Raw genomic sequence first — 17,558 nt, forward strand, 5'->3', positions numbered from 1 at the left:
CACCAATTGGCAAACATCTATCAACATAAAACCCCCCTCTCCAATAATAACCCAACAAACTCAAGCTCTCAGGTGAACTGGTAGCAGATGAAAAGTGGACTCAATATTGGTCTTTGCCAACAACACACCCCTGCCGCAACTACACACCCAATGTGCCGCCTCGTCAAATGATGTATACACAACGGAGCAAAGCTCTGGGTCTATCCCATCATTCACGGACCACCCCCGAGGATAAGACAAATGCTGAATAAGCCAAAACTTGTTTGGTTCCTTTTTTGGGTCCACACCCAAAGGCGATACCACCAAGTCTACCAACGGAGGAACCTGAAAAGGTCCGGACATCCTTCCCAAAGAAACCTCCTTATTTATCTTTTCTGTAACAACATCAGCATGCAACTCAGCTGACCTAAGGCTCTCTAAAACCTGAGGGATTTCAAAATGAGGCTCAGGGATTCTAAACCCATTGCGGAAACCCGACAACAACAGCTCTGCCTTATCCGTAAATCTATTTAGATAGGGGACCATGGCGTCCAGCCTCACTGGCGTCACCTCGTTTTGTATTGCTCTCTGGCTTTGTTTTTCTTAAAACACCTGGTGGCGGCGAACCATTGCAGTGCGAGCACATGTGCTTGAACTTACAAGTGGTCCTGAACTTACACTGGCCTTACACTGGCCACATCCCAAGTGCTTCCTTGGGATGTGGACTGGCCAGCAATCCCAGACCCACTTTGAAAGGAATGACCAAATTTAGTTGGCGCCATAACCTGAAAACACAAACCTATGTCCTTCTGATCCCATCGAATCACCGCCTTCCGCTGCCTAAACTGCTCATCATAATGGAGCCAAGCTTGACCCCCATAGACCCTATGCGCCTCACCTATAGAGTCCATATAGCAAAACAAGGTGGAGCAATTCTCCGGAGCCTTTTCGCTTAATATGCTTGCCAGAATCGCAAACGCCTGCAGCCAATTCACAAAAGCCTCAGGGATCAGGCACCATCTCTGGTTTTCCTTATCCTCCTTTTTACTATTCTCCTTTTTAATCTTATCCAGATAAAATTTTTCCAACAGAAAAAGTAAAAAAATCTCCACATTCTCATCCTTTGAAATCTTCTCACGCACTTCCTTCTTCAAATGAGCCCCCGACGGACCCTCAAAACAAACATAAACTTCATCGCGCGCCCTATCATTCAAATGAATCCCACCTATCTTCTCTTTTTCAGTCTGTACAGATGCCGACACCAGCTCAGATGCCCTGCTAGGCACCACAGAACCTATGCCTGTCGAACCATTACCTAACTCTTGAGAACCCACCCATGCCGCCAAAGGACCGACCTAACGTATCCCAACCGCATCAGCAACTCCCGCACATTAGACAATAACTCACTCAACCCGTCAGTCCCCAAATCAGAACTATCTCCAAATCCCTTGCCCTGAACTACAGACCCCACAGCCTGACTAACCCTAAATAACGGTGACCGTGAAAACGTCGGCAACATACAGGACATAGACTCATGCTCACCAGGCTGCAGAGGAGCTGTGATCCCCCAGCCACAGGCGTCACGCTCGTCCAGCCATCCAACCTTTCTGATCGATCCATGGACCCTCTTGAGCCTGAGGTCCGCTTCCAGAGGATGGTCCCGATACCGTGGCCCTGACAGGCCTCTCAGTCCCCGATCCAATGCCAGCAGGTGTGGCCTGAGAGGGGAGCCCCCGGAAACAAGCCCACCACTCACTCCATTCCCAGGCGATCTCTGTAGCCGATCTACTCCAGCCCTGCTGGAGGACAGTGAGGATGATCCCTGGTCCACCGACACGTCCAGCAGCCCCGAATCTCCTGGGCGCTGCCTGTCACTACATCAGAAAAGGTTCTCCCCTGTTGTCTACGACCGCCGGAAGAGGTGGTCTACAAGGCTGGGACATCACCACAGCGACCTGTCGTGACGTCACTTGGAGCCGCTGAGGACCCAGCACGTGACAGCTCTGCCCCCGGAAGCAACAGGGGAGAAGGCCTATCAACCGCCGCAGGCCCCAGCCCGGCTGTCGGATTTCTCCCAGACCGGGGCCTGCTTGGGTGTTTATGGGCGGGACCCAGCGGGAGGGGCTCCTGTGTCGGCACTGGGACCTGGGAGGCAGAACAGGGGACAAGCGCTCCGGAGGCCGAACACGCCGGGAGCACTGCTCGACCTCCGGGACATCCCCGCTGCCTCCACCGATGATTCTGGACACCTGGGACTCCAGCCAGCCGGGCGGCTGATTTTCGGCAGCCACCCGCAACCTCTCCACCACCTGCTCGATGGATCCCAAATCGGTAAGCAGAGAGATGGGGGAGGGACTCCTCAGTAAGTCTCCGGAGCGGGAACTAGTTAAACCCCACCCACACTTTTCCCTATATACCCCTTCATGCATATTCCACCCCCACTATGTTGACCCCACTCCCCCCCAACTCCCTGTCATGCCGGCCTTTGCCTACACTGCTGGGGGGAGGGGGCAGCTCACTCCGGCCTGTACTTTCACCAGACTCTTAGCTACCTCATCTGAGAGTAGGATAATGTAGGAAAGAAGACCCTGATTCCAAGGATGTGTCACTTAGTTTACTGGGTGCAGCAGTTCAGACACAATAAGGTTTCTTAGATGTAGCATGTAGCAGTGCTCAGAAAGCTATCCCCGCCCACACCACAGTGCCCACACCACAGCTTTCTGTGTACATTGCCTACTGACAGCTGCTTATCAGAGGAGGGGCAGAGTCGGACCACTTGGCATAAGGAAGCTAGTCTGGGCAGTGATAATATGCACTAATGTTTACGGTTATAAAACCACCCAGCCTAATAAGAGACAAATCCCTGAAATCTGTGCCTCAGCACCTACCTGTCTTCAGATTACATAGCAAAAATCTGCTGACAGATTCCCTTTATACTGAGTATAACTTAATGGTATGCTACTTTTCATTTATGTTAAAATACTAGAGACTGTAGTAACATGGATGAAAAAGACTACATGATATTCTAAGCATACAGTTGGCAGATATAAAGAAATGCTGTAGCTTAACCTGAAAGACTGTATATATGTAACCAAAAGGTGACAACTAGGGATGAGCGAATAGCTTCGGATAACTCCTCATCCGAATAGCTATAGACCAGGCTGGAGCGAGCTGCCCCACCCCCTCCCCCGGGCGGCGTACGTGGAAGCCACCATGACACGGGGTTTGGAGTAGGAAGAAGGGGGCATGGGTTTTGCTCCTAGGGGAGGGTTAATTCTGGCCAGAGAGGGTATGAGGTGAGTGGGGGGGAGGAGCCGATCACTTCCGGCTCTGAGGACCAGTGAGCAGGAAGGGCCGCCAATGCTTACCATGGCGTCCATCGACCACGTGCTGGCACGGCTGTGGGCGGCGGCAGCGTCGCAGCCTCCCGGCTGGCTGGAGGCTCAGGTATCCGGCATCCTGGGTGGTAGCAGCAGCGGCAGCCGGTGGCCGGACCCGGTGAGCGGCGGTCCAGGCGAGTGCGCCCTCCAGATCGCTTATCCCCCGACCTTACCCCGGCATTCCAGTGGCGGCGCAGGAGCCCCTCAGGGGACCCTCCGGGCCACGCGCCTGCTCATAAGCACCCCAGCAGGCCGCGGTCCGGGAGGAATCCATCTGCCGCGCTGGGGCCTGCGGCGGCAGTTGGGCCTTCTCCCCCATCACTTCGGGGGTCTGGGCCTACACGCGCCAATGCCGCCAACGGACGGATTGATGTCATGGCGGGCCGACTTGGTGATGCCCAGGCCGGGCAGCCTGCTTCCTGTGGCAGCACGAGACGGCAGGGGAGCATCCCAGCGGCAGCAGCGGGCAGCGCCTCATACCCAGCGGGGCTGCTGGACTCGGCCGGGGAGCGCCATTCCCCTCACACACCTGCGACCGGGCCTGCATCCCTTCATGTGGCGACGGCAGTGTTTCGGACGGCGGGTCCGGGTCTGGGCCTTCACAATACAAGGCTGCCCCCTCGGCTGATGGTCTCAGCACGGTCCCCTCTGCAGGGGTCGGGTCAGCTGGAGCAGCATTGAGGAGAGCAGTTCACATCTGTTAGGGCGCAAGGATGGCTTCGGGATCAAGGGACGGCTGGACGGCGACAGCGTCTGCGGCTGGGGGGATCGCAGCTCCCCTGCAGCCTGGTGAGAACCCATCTATGTATTGTTTGTCCCCGGCATTTTCGACGCCGACTTTGACTTCTGTAGATCAGGTTGGGGGGTATGTAGAGCGGGGTGATGGAGTCGGTATGCGGGCGGATGCGAGTCATGAAGGGGTGAGGGAGTTGTTGTCGGGTGTACGAGAGCTGTTGTCACGGTTGGGCGGTGGTGGGCCAGGGCCGTCCCCTTTGTCAGCTTGGGTCGGATCGTCTGATCTGGGCTTGGCGTTGTCCGGCAGCGGTTCTACCGAACAGGGCAGGTCGGCTGAGCCGGTTTCAGTATCTGTGCAGACTGATAAAGAGAAAGAGGGGGGCATTCGGCTGGATGATAAGGCGCGTGGTGAGGTGTATGTTTGCTTTGAGGGGCCGTTAGGGGCGCACTTGAAGAAGGAAGTGCGTGAAAAGATTTGGAAGGATGAGTACGTGGAGATATTTTTGCTTTTGCCGTTGGAAAAATTTAACCTTGATAAGAGTAAGAAGGAGGATAGTAAGAAGGAAGATGAGGAAAAGCGGCGATGGCGTCTTATTCCTCAGACGTTTGTAAATTGGCTTCAGGCATTCGCGATTTTGGCAAGCGTTATTGGCGAGAAAGCTCCCAAGAATTGCTCTGCTTTATTTTGTTATATGGATTCGATAGGTGAGGCGCATAGGGCCTATGGAGGTCAAGCATGGTTACGGTACGATGAGCAATTTCGGCAGCGGAAGGCGATCCTGCGATCTGGTGGAATCAGAAGGACATTGGCTTGTGGTTGCGCGTGATGGCGCCAAAGAAGTTTGGTCACTCCTTTCAAAGCGGGGCCGGAACTTCCGGCCAAGGCGCTTCGCAAGGTTCCTCTTCAGGAACCGGGGGTCAATCGGGACAATCCGGCGGTCAGAAGCACGGCGTGTGTTGGCAGTTCAACGAGGGCCAGTGCAAGTTCGGAGCAACTTGTAAGTTCAAGCATTTGTGCTCGCACTGCAATGGCGCTTCCCACGAAGCCTCCAAGTGTTTTAGGAAGAAAGGGAAGCCAGAGGGTAATTCCAAAGGGCTGTTATTGGGACTGCGGGTTTTATGTTGACCGATGTTTGCCGATGGGCTGTTCGTTGTCGTGCGCTTATTTTGAGGCCTTCAGTTCTTTTTTGGAGCGGGCGGTGCAGGATGTGTCCAGTTTGGATTCGGTGATCCATTATCTGGACGACTTCTTGTGCATAGGCCCCGATCAGTCTCAATGTTGTGAGGTCCTGTTGAGGACGGTTGTTTGGGTTGCTGAGTGTTTTGGGGTCCCGCTGGCACTGGGCAAGACTGAGGGTCCGTGCAAAAGTCTGTCTTTTTTTGGATATTGTCATTGATTCCGTGAAGTGGGAGTTTAGGTTGCCGGTTGACAAGGTGTCGGGCTTGAGAGATGAGGTGGCCCGAGCTAGACGTTTGAAGAAATTGGCGCTGCGAGAAGTGCAGTCACTCTTGGGGAAATTTAATTTTGCATGCCGAATTATCCCAATGGGGAGGATTTTTTCACGTAGATTGGCTAGCGCAACGGCCAGGATTACCACCCCACATCATTTTGTTCATTTGTCGTCCGAACACAAGGCCAACTTGGAGGTTTGGGACCGTTTTTTGTCCTGTTACAACGGGCGTTCCTTGTTGATAGAGGAAGCAGTGGGTAACGCTGATTTAGATTTGTTTACCGACGCGTAAGGCGGTATTGGATTTGGGGTCTTTTTCGGGGGCCGTTGGTGTGCTGCTAGATGGCCGGAAGCCTGGTTTGAAACAGGGTTGGTACGGAACATTACTTTTTGGAGATTTTTCCGATTTTGGTGGCGGTGCAGCTTTGGGGTGACGATTTTTGAAATAAAAGGGTTTGTTTTAATTGTGACAATATGGTGGTCATGTGTGCCATTAACAGTTTGACGACATCTTCGCCTCCGGTGATCAGAGTTCTCCGGCAGTTGGTTTTGTCTTGTTTATCCTTGAATGCTTATTTCACGGCCTCACATGTACCTGGTGTTAATAATTGCATTGCCGATTGTGCCATTCCCCTCACACACCTGCGACCGGGCCTGCATCCCTTCATGTGGCGACGGCAGTGTTTCGGACGGCGGGTCCGGGTCTGGGCCTTCACAATACAAGGCTGCCCCCTCGGCTGATGGTCTCAGCACGGTCCCCTCTGCAGGGGTCGGGTCAGCTGGAGCAGCATTGAGGAGAGCAGTTCACATCTGTTAGGGCGCAAGGATGGCTTCGGGATCAAGGGACGGCTGGACGGCGACAGCGTCTGCGGCTGGGGGGATCGCAGCTCCCCTGCAGCCTGGTGAGAACCCATCTATGTATTGTTTGTCCCCGGCATTTTCGACGCCGACTTTGACTTCTGTAGATCAGGTTGGGGGGTATGTAGAGCGGGGTGATGGAGTCGGTATGCGGGCGGATGCGAGTCATGAAGGGGTGAGGGAGTTGTTGTCGGGTGTACGAGAGCTGTTGTCACGGTTGGGCGGTGGTGGGCCAGGGCCGTCCCCTTTGTCAGCTTGGGTCGGATCGTCTGATCTGGGCTTGGCGTTGTCCGGCAGCGGTTCTACCGAACAGGGCAGGTCGGCTGAGCCGGTTTCAGTATCTGTGCAGACTGATAAAGAGAAAGAGGGGGGCATTCGGCTGGATGATAAGGCGCGTGGTGAGGTGTATGTTTGCTTTGAGGGGCCGTTAGGGGCGCACTTGAAGAAGGAAGTGCGTGAAAAGATTTGGAAGGATGAGTACGTGGAGATATTTTTGCTTTTGCCGTTGGAAAAATTTAACCTTGATAAGAGTAAGAAGGAGGATAGTAAGAAGGAAGATGAGGAAAAGCGGCGATGGCGTCTTATTCCTCAGACGTTTGTAAATTGGCTTCAGGCATTCGCGATTTTGGCAAGCGTTATTGGCGAGAAAGCTCCCAAGAATTGCTCTGCTTTATTTTGTTATATGGATTCGATAGGTGAGGCGCATAGGGCCTATGGAGGTCAATCATGGTTACGGTACGATGAGCAATTTCGGCAGCGGAAGGCGATCCTGCGATCTGGTGGAATCAGAAGGACATTGGCTTGTGGTTGCGCGTGATGGCGCCAAAGAAGTTTGGTCACTCCTTTCAAAGCGGGGCCGGAACTTCCGGCCAAGGCGCTTCGCAAGGTTCCTCTTCAGGAACCGGGGGTCAATCGGGACAATCCGGCGGTCAGAAGCACGGCGTGTGTTGGCAGTTCAACGAGGGCCAGTGCAAGTTCGGAGCAACTTGTAAGTTCAAGCATTTGTGCTCGCACTGCAATGGCGCTTCCCACGAAGCCTCCAAGTGTTTTAGGAAGAAAGGGAAGCCAGAGGGTAATTCCAAAGGGCTGTTATTGGGACTGCGGGTTTTATGTTGACCGATGTTTGCCGATGGGCTGTTCGTTGTCGTGCGCTTATTTTGAGGCCTTCAGTTCTTTTTTGGAGCGGGCGGTGCAGGATGTGTCCAGTTTGGATTCGGTGATCCATTATCTGGACGACTTCTTGTGCATAGGCCCCGATCAGTCTCAATGTTGTGAGGTCCTGTTGAGGACGGTTGTTTGGGTTGCTGAGTGTTTTGGGGTCCCGCTGGCACTGGGCAAGACTGAGGGTCCGTGCAAAAGTCTGTCTTTTTTTGGATATTGTCATTGATTCCGTGAAGTGGGAGTTTAGGTTGCCGGTTGACAAGGTGTCGGGCTTGAGAGATGAGGTGGCCCGAGCTAGACGTTTACCTGGTGTTAATAATTGCATTGCCGATTCTCTGTCTCGTTTCCAGTGGGAGCGTTTTCGGTCGCTGGCTCCGGAGGCCGAGGAGAAGGGGCTGGAATGCCCAGCGGAACTTTGGAATGTGGTGTCCGGGCTGCAGAACCTTTAATTCAAGCGTCCTTGGCGCCGAGTACGTGGTCAGTTTATCAGGCGGTATGGAGCACTTGGGAGAGCTGGTTGGCATCTTGTGGTGTGGCGGGTACTGGTCGGGACCAAGTGGGGGCATTGTTGTTATGGATGACACATGGGGCGGATCAGGGATGGTCGGCAGCGAAGGTTGATAGGACTATAGCGGCTTTACCTTTTGGTTTCAGGCTCCGGGGCCTAAAAGATTTGACGAAGTCTTTTTTGGTAAAGCAAGCTGCGAAGGGGTTGAGAAGGACAGGTAGCCGAGGTGATCGCAGGCGCCCGGTGTCTTTTGAGATGTTGGAGCGGTTGGGGGTACGTCTGGGTGATATATGTGTTTCCAGCTTCAAGGTTGCACTATTTCGCCTAGCTTTTTCGTTGGCCTTTTATAGAGCATTGAGGGTTGGGGAGCTGATGTCTCCTACTACGGTTTGTCAAGGGGGCCTCTGGGCTGGGGACTTTTTTGTTTCCGAGGGGTCGCTGGAATTTTGGATACGGAAGTCTAAGACAGATCAGATGGGATGGGGTAAAAAGGTGGTTTTGGGCGCCGTTCCAGGTTCTGTTATGTGTCCTGTCCATTGCTGGCAGGATTTTGATAGGCTTAACCCGCGTGGGGATGGGCCTTTGTTGCGTCATGAGGACGGGTCTTTTCTGTCTAAATATCAGTTTGTAGCGATTTTTCGGCAGTCTTTAGAGGCCATCGGTGTGGATTCTTCCAGGTTCGCCTTGCAATCTTTTCGGATCGGGGCCGCTATGGAGGCAGCGTGGAACGGATTGGCTTCTGCCGTGGTACAGAGGATAGGGCGGTGGGAGTCCGGCCGTTATCGGAGTTATGTGAGGCTTTGAAAGGCTGGGGACTGTTCGGTCATTTTATTCGTTGTTGGCGCTTGTCTAAGTTGTTTATGTTTTTCAGGTTCATCCTCGCTGTTGGTGTGGATTGTTGGCCACTCCTATGTGTACTGGGGCGCAAAGCAGGCAGACGTCCGACAGGATGGAAGACAGCTCGGCTTTTCCAGGGACGTGGCCGTCATTAGTTGGTTGGGGTTTCGGGGCTTAGGTTGGAACAGAGTCCAGCAGGAAGTACACAATGGCATTCGATTTGACAGACCTCCTGATATTTTGGTTTTACACGTCGGGGGAAACGACTTGGGAGTTCGCCCTTGTCGTGAGTTGATCCGGGACATTAAACATGACTTGCTAAGGTTATGGGTTTCCTTTCGGGAAATGTCTATTGTGTGGTCGGAGATTGTTCCACGGAAATCCTGGAGGCACGCTAGGTCGGTGGACAAGATTAATAAAGCCCGCATCAAGGTGAATCGGGCCGTGTCTGGTTTTGTTGTGTGGAATGGGGGCTTGGCCATGCGTCATTTCGAGTTGGAACGTGGTGGTGCCCAATTTCTTTTGGGTGATGGCGTTCATCTGAACGCGGTGGGCATTGATTTGTGGGCCCTGGGGCTGCAGTCTGGAATTGAACGAGCCATAGCGGTTAAGGTTGGTGGGGTCTCGGGTACTTGAGGGGGTCAAGTATCCTTGTGGTGGCGGGGGAGGGGTCCTTGGAGTTGGTGCTAAATTGGCCTGGGGGGTCCATCGGGATACGGATTCTCCAGTTGGTATAAGTTTTGGTTGCGGGTCTGGTGATTTGGGGGAATCTTGGTAATGGTGGGCCAGATTCCTAAGTTGGAAGTGGACAATGGTAACCCTTCGGGGTATTTTGATGCTCTCGAGCCTGTGGGGTAACGGCTGAGAGTAATCTACGGTTGGTCTCTTGTCCACTTGTTTATACTATGGTTAACACCAGACTTTTAGCTTCAAGGACCCCTTCCCAGCTCATGTTACGGTTATATGTTTTGTTTGTTTAGAATAAAGGCCGCTGTGGCCAATTATATCCAACTTGAGACTCATGTCGTTATTCGGGGGTTGGGAAGGTAAAGGGGGTCGGAGACCCTTGGGGAGGCACATATTCACAGTAGTCGACAATACCAATGTCAAGACCAGGCTGGAGCGAGCCGCCCCACCCCCTCCCCCGGGCGGCATATGTGGAAGCCACCATGACGGGGTTTGGAGCAGGAAGAAGGGGGCGTGGGGTTTGCTCCTAGGGGAGGGTTAATTCTGGCCAGAGAAGGTATGGGGTGAGTGGGGGGAGGAGCCGATCACTTCCCGCTCTGAGGACCAGTGAGCAGTCCCGCCCACCCGCCCTTTATGTTTGGGTGTTTGATAATTTTAGTTGGTTTGCTGTTTTCGGGTCATAGTGGCTGTAGGCTGGGGGAGGGGTCCTTGGAGTTGGTCCTAAATTGGCCTGGGGGGTCCGTCGGGATACGGATTCTCCAGTTGGTATAAGTTTTGGTTGCGGGTCTGGTGATTTGGGGGAATCTTGGTAATGGTGGGCCAGATTCCTAAGTTGGAAGTGGACAATGGTAACCCTTTGGGGTATTTTGGTGCTCTCGAGCCTGTGGGGTAACGACTGAGAGTAATCTATGGTTGGTCTCTTGTCCACTTGTTTATACTATGGTTAACACCAGACTTTTAGCTTCAAGGACCCCTTCCCAGCTCATGTTACAGTTATATGTTTTGTTTGTTTATAATAAAGGCCGCTGTGCCAATTATATCCAACTTGAGACTCATGTCGTTATTCGGGGGTTGGGAAGGTAAGGGGGGTCGGAGACCCTTGGGGAGGCACTTATTCACGGTAGTCGACAATACCAATGTCAAGCACTTACCGAATAGCTGCATTGGTAACCTGGATACCTGATGCGCTTCTGATAATCAGCTGTTCGGCACCGCAGCTGCATGTGTCACCGCTGTGTGACAGTCACAACACATTCATGGAGAGCCTGTGTGTTGGCTTAAACTAGCAGTGTTATTTTTACGCAAAGTATTAAATATGATAAATCTTACAAAGTCCATTTCCACATCTGATCTTGCTTGATCCTTTAGAGATTTAAAAACTTACATAGGGATCATCATCTTCACATTGATCCTCGGCTGCTCTTGGGTTTGGCTTCAGTGATAATTGCTGAATGGAACCCTGCAAAATAATGAAAATTTAATTTAAATATTAAAAAAGTATTGTTTGTCAATAACTTAAAAATGCACGTGTTATTCAGATCCACCTTGTTTTTGACATACACTTTTAATGTGCACTGTTTCTACAAACTTATATTTCAGAGGATTAATATTTAGCTATCCATGCAGTTACAATAAAATTTATTTTTAAGGTGCATTTACAAGGCATAATTTTAGGGATCTAGTGATCCTAATAACCGTGCAGTGTAAACAGGATGTCGATCACCAGTGCAATGAGCTTTTGTCCAGCTTAAAAATCATCATTTTTGGTTGCATTTCGACGTTAGTAAACAGATCCTGTGCTCAGAGAAGAATGGCTGCCTATGTGCAATGCATGATCTACTACTGATATCTTATGACAGGACTACCCATTTGAAAAATGTTCATTATGAAACAAAGTGTGGCCGGGTACAACTAGCATGTAATAAATCACATATGACATTTGTATCTCTTTTGGTTTTGATCGTATACTTTTATTTTTTGACGGCAATCTGTCAGTAGAATCAATTCTATTAAGCCATCTGCATTGGAAAGCAGATCATAGAAAATTCAATAAAATGATACCCTGATATCTACAATCTGATGTCTTATTCCCAAAAAATCCACTTTTCTTTCATATGTAAATATGCTGTTACCCAAAACTTGCTAATAGTTTATTTACCTCCTTAACTCTGAGGGTGGTTTGCATGTTAATGACCAAACCAATTTTCACAATTCTGACCACTGTCTCTTTATGAGGTAATAACTCTGAAACGCTTCAATGGAACCAGGTGATTCTGAGAAAGTTTTTTCATGACATGTTGTACTTCATGTTAGTGGTAAAAAAAATGTAAACTTGTGTTTATTTGTGAAAAAAACAGAAATTTGGATACAATTTTAAAAATGTTAAAATTTTCCAAATTAGAATTTTCATGCCCTTCAATCACAGAGATATGTCACACAAAATACTTAATAAGTAACATTTCCCACATGTCTACTTTACTTCAGCACAATTTTGGAACCAACATTTTTTTTGTTACGAAGTTATAAGGGTTAAAAGTTGAACAGTGATTTCTCAGTTTTACAACACCATTTTTTGCAGGGACTACCTCACATTTGAAGTCATTTTGCGGGGTCTATATGATAGAAAATGCCCAAAAGTGATACCATTCTAAAAACTGCACCCCTCAAGGTGCTGAAAACCACATTCAAGACATTTATTAATTCTTCAGGTTCTTTACAGGAATTTTTGTAATGTTGAAAAAAAATGAACATTTAACTTTTTTTCACAAAAAATTTAGTTCAGATTCAAATTTTTTCATTTTACCCAGGGTAACAGAAGAATTTGGACACCATAATTTATTTGCAATTTCTCCTGAGTACGTTGATACCACACATTTGGAGGTAAACTACTGTTTGGGCGCATGGCAGAGCTCGCAAGGGAGGGAGCGCTGTTTTACTTTTTCAATGCAAAAATTGGCTGGAATTGAGATCAGACGCCATGTTGTGTCTGCAGAGCCCCTGATATGCCTAAACAGTGGAAATTCCCACAAGGGACACCATTTTGGAAACTAGACTGCCTAAGGAACTTATCTAAATGTGTGGTGAGCACTTTGAACCGCCAAGTGCTTCACAGAGGTTTATAACGTGGAGCCGTAAAAATAAAAAAATATATATTTTTTCCACAAAAATTATATTTTCAACCCCATTTTTATATTTTACCAAGGGTAACAGGAGAAATGGGACCCCAAAAGTTGTTGTGCAATTTTTTTTTAATACGCCGATAAACCATATGTAGGGAAATACTACTATTGAGGCACAGTGCAAAGCTCAGAAGGGCAGAGGTGCCATATTGGAGTTCCGATTTTGCTGGAATTGTTTGAGGGAACCATGTCATATTGGCAGAGCCCCTGAGGTGCCAGAACAACAGAAACCCCCTATATGTGAATTCATTTTACAAACTACACTCCCCAATGAATTCATCTAGGGGTGCAGTGATCATATTAACACCACATGTGCCTCACAGAATTTTATACCACTGAGCGTTGAAGAAGGAATAAGTCACATTTCTACCACTGAAATTTTGTTTTAGCCCAAAGTTTTTAATTTTTCTAAGGGCTAATAGGACATTTTTTTAAAATAAACTGAGGTCTATTTTTTCCTGAGTGTGCCAATACCCTACAAGTAATCGGGAACTATTTTTCAGGCATAGTGCAAAGCTCAGAAGGCAAGGAGCACCAGATTTTACTGTTATGGTGGCAGGTGACATAACCCACTGGGCGAGTCCATGAGATGCCAGAACAGCCGAACCCCCCATAAGTGACCCCATTTTACAAACTAAACTTATCAATGAATTCAAAATAACTACATGTTTACCACCAAAAACTTTTAGCTAAAGATTTTTCATTTTCACAGAAAAAGTGGGTAAAGATGGCACCAAAATGTGTCCCACAATTTCTACTGAGGTGTCTTATAGACACTCCTCCATTACTAAGCCATGGGCTTGATGTCACCTGACAATATAAAGGTGACATCAACCCTACAAATATGAACCCCACATGCCACCGCTACAGGGCAAGTGGGATGAGCAGGGCAAAGTGCCAGAATTGGCGCATCTAATAGATGTGCTTTTTCTGGGCAGTTGCAGGCTGCTACTTTTAGGCTGGGGGGCAATATCCATGGCCCCTTACCAGCCTCAGAATACAAGCCCCCAGCTGTGAGCTTTAGCAAGGCTGGTTGTCAAAAATGGGGGGAACCCCATGCCGTTTTTTTAAATTATTTATTTATAGCGCAGGTGGTGGCTGATGAATACCCCATCAGCCGTTCCTGCTATCACTGTTATTAGCAGCAGCAGGAATAGTTTAATGGGAGTAATAGTCCCATTAGCCACCGCCTGCTCTTTTATCACTTAAATGTAACTCTCATCATTCTCCCCTGCTCTCGCCGATCGCTGGCAGAGCTGGGGAGAATGATGAGAGCAGAGTTCAGCACCCGACACTGGGGAACACGGACACTGACATCTCCTGTACTGGAAATATCAGGACGTGTGAGAGGCCTTATAGCGGGTTTTTACGTTTTGCTGCTGTCACACACTAAAAAATGATTTTTATTGCAAAAAATAGTTTTTGCATCACCACATTTTGAGAGCTATAATTTTTTCATATTCTGGCCCACAGAGTCATGTGAGGTCTTGTTTTTTGTGGGACGAGCTGACATTTTTATTGGTACCATATTTGGGCACATTACATTTTTTGATTGCTTTCTATTTCGATTTTTGGGAGGCAGAATGAACAAAAACCAGCAATTCAAGAATCTCTTTTGGGGGGGGGGGGGCGTTTATACCATTCCATGTGTGGTGAAATTGATAAGGCAGTTTTATTCTTTGGGTTTTTACGATTACAGCAATACCTCATTTATATTTTTTTTCATGTTTTGACACTTTTATACAATAAAAACGATTTTATAAAAAAAAAAATATTTTTTCATCACTTTATTCCGAGAGCTATAACTTTTTTATTTTTCCGCTGTGTACTTTTATTGTTTAGATTTGTTTTCATTCAAATATTTATTTAGTGATAGAATATATTAATTTTTTATAATTATAATTTTTAAAAATATTTATACTTTTTTAATTTTTTTTTACTTTTTTCGAACTTTTTTACTTTGTCTCACTATGGGACAATCATTTTTTGCAGGCTGATTGCTTCTATAGCATGTAGATGAAGCTTCATCTGCATGCTATGGAAACTGTCAGCGTTGCACTGACAGGGAGACTTGCTGATCATGCACTGAGCATGATCAACAAGTTTCCTTGTTGTGGTGACCCGGATGTCGTCACAACGACATTGGGTCACCATGGCAACGATCGGGACCCCACATCATGCCGTGCGGTCTCGATCCAAAGGCAGAGGATCTGTCAGCCCTGTGCCGGCTTCCGGAATGCTGTGATCATGTTCGATCGCAGTATTTCGAAGGTTAAAGTGCTGGAAGCAGTCTGTGACTGCTCCTGGCACCTAGTGCTGGGTGTCAGCTGTCAGAATCAGCTGACACCCGGCAGCAATCACCTGCGCTCTCCCCGTGAGCATGACCGATCACTTAGACGTAAGGATCTGTCCATGGTCAAATTGGCCCAGGTCACATGGACGGATCATTACATCCGATGTCAGAAAGGGGTTAAAATTAAAGGGGGCTTTACCAGTGTGAGACTTGTAGATCAGGAGAGCAGACTGTTAGTCATTACATGTCTCCCACTGGTAATGTCCTCTTTCATTTAAAAAAAGCAGTGGATACAAAGATTTATATTCGTCCCATAGATCTTAAAAGGTCATATATATATAAGAAAAAACATGGCTTTCTCTGAAATGAGACACTGAATTATTAATTATCATTTTATTCAACTTTCTATGACTTAGATGCAAATTGAGACAGGTTAGGGGGGTTCATCCTACTGACAGATTGCTTTTAACCCCTTTCTGACATTAAACATAATATTTCGTCCCTGTGTGCCCTGGGCCTATTTGACCAATGACGGAATATTATGTCATAGTCATTGCCCGCGCACACGGGGTGTGTGCGGGCGATCGCCGCCGGATGTCAGCTTATTCTGACAGCGAACACCTGGCAATAAGTGCCAGGGGCGGTCACAAACTGCTCCCAGCTCTTTAACTTCCAAAATGCTGCGAACACAAACATGAATGCAGCAGTCCTGAAGCCAACAGAAGGCTGACAGCCCCTCTGCCTTTGGATTGGAGACCCCGCAGCATGATGCGGGGTCCCGATCGTTGCCATGGTGACCCGATGTTGTTATGTTGAAATCCAGGTCACCAGACCTAGCAAACTTGCTGATCATGCCAAGTGCATGATGAGCAAGTTTGTCTCAGTGCAGAGCTGACAGTTTCTACAGCATGGGGATGCTGCTTCATCTCCAGGCTGATGATAGACCCATAGTGAGACAAAGTAAAAAAAAGTTAGAAAAAAGTAAAAAAAAATGTTTAAATTACTTGTAAAAATATTTGGGAAAAAAAATCAAAAATAATAAAAAAAAATCAATAAGTATTGTATCTCTAAATAAATATTTGAATGAAAAAACCCAAACACTAAAAATAAGCATGTTTAGTGTCACCGACTCTGCAACGACCTGACCTATAAAAAACTGTCCCACTAGTTAACCACTTTAGTGAACACCATAAAAAAAATAACAAGGCAAAAAACAATGCTTTATCATCATACCGCCAAACAAAAAGTGGAATAAAACGCGATAAAAAAGACGGCTATAAATAAACATGGTACCACTGAAAACATCATTTTGTCCAGCAAAAAGCAAGTCATCATACAGCTCCATCAGCAGAAAAATAAAAAAGTTATATCTCTCACAATAAAGCGATGCAAAAAATATAGTTCTTACCGATAACGGTATTTCTCTGAGCCCATGACGGCACCACGGAGAGAGGGGATCCGCCCACCAAGGACAGGAAACCTACAGATAAAAAGGCGTACCACTCTCCCGCATCAGTTGTTTACTTAGAGAACGATGGGAGACTATGGAATAGCTTATTAGTTTTAATATTACTTAACTTAATTGAGATACCGCGTGACCTAATCATAAAATAGCCTATGGCACTATGGCACTATGTTAGTGTACACACCCATAAGTGAAGGGAGGGAATGTACGGGTGCCGTCATGGGCTCTGAGAAATACCATTACCGGTAAGAACTATATTTTTCTCTGTCGCCCATGACGGCACCACGGAGAGATTTGCATAGATTGTACATTCAGGGAGGGACCACCGCTTCCAGAACCCTTTTACCGAAGATAAGGTCTGAAGAGGAGATAAGGTCCAATCTATAGTGCCTATAGAATGTAGAAGGTGATGACCAGGTAGCAGCTCTACATATCTGGTCAATTGAAGCTTCGGCCTTCTCCGCCCAAGAGGCTGCTACTGCTCTCGTTGAGTGAGCCTTGACATCCCCTGGAACGGACATCCCACTTGACGAGTATGACAGGCTGATAGCATCCGTGATCCATCTCACCAGAGTGCCTTTGGAGGCTTTTTCCCCTTCCGGGGACCCTGAAAGCACACAAAAAGAGAGGAGTCCTCCCTACTCTCTCTGGTGGCTTCTATGTACTGCATGAGGCATCTCCTGACATCTAGTGTATGTAATGATTCCTCCTCCTTATTTTTAGGGTTAGGACAAAAGGAGGGGAGAGATATCTCTTGCGTTCTGTGGAACCGGGATGCCACCTTCGGGAGGTATGCTGGGTCTACTTTGAGAATGACTCTATCCTCTAAAAACTGTGTGTAAGGGGGGTTAGCTGATAGCGCTTGTATGTCGCTAATTCTACGAGCAGATGTGAGGGTGACAAGCAGGGATGTTTTGAGGGATAGGAATTTTAATAGGATATCCCCTAAGGGTTCAAATGGAGGTTTAGTCAGGGCTTTAAGGACCAAATTTAAATCCCATTGAGGGGCAATTTTTACTGGAAGT

The 17,558-nt window shown here is 48.1% G+C and overlaps 1 protein-coding gene across 1 annotated transcript in view; it reads right to left on the minus strand.

Moving 5' to 3' along the window:
* Window positions 1-17,558, minus strand: part of COL15A1 (collagen type XV alpha 1 chain) — a 1,855,347-nt gene that overhangs the window by 1,411,477 nt on the left and 426,312 nt on the right. The window contains exon 4 of the mRNA XM_077269528.1: window positions 10,981-11,055. Within this exon, the coding sequence (XP_077125643.1) occupies window positions 10,981-11,055 (75 nt within the window). The remainder of the gene's footprint in view (window positions 1-10,980; window positions 11,056-17,558) is intronic.

This window comes from Ranitomeya variabilis, chromosome 6, assembly GCF_051348905.1.
Source record: "Ranitomeya variabilis isolate aRanVar5 chromosome 6, aRanVar5.hap1, whole genome shotgun sequence".
In the NCBI taxonomy this organism is placed as follows: domain Eukaryota; kingdom Metazoa; phylum Chordata; class Amphibia; order Anura; family Dendrobatidae; genus Ranitomeya; species Ranitomeya variabilis.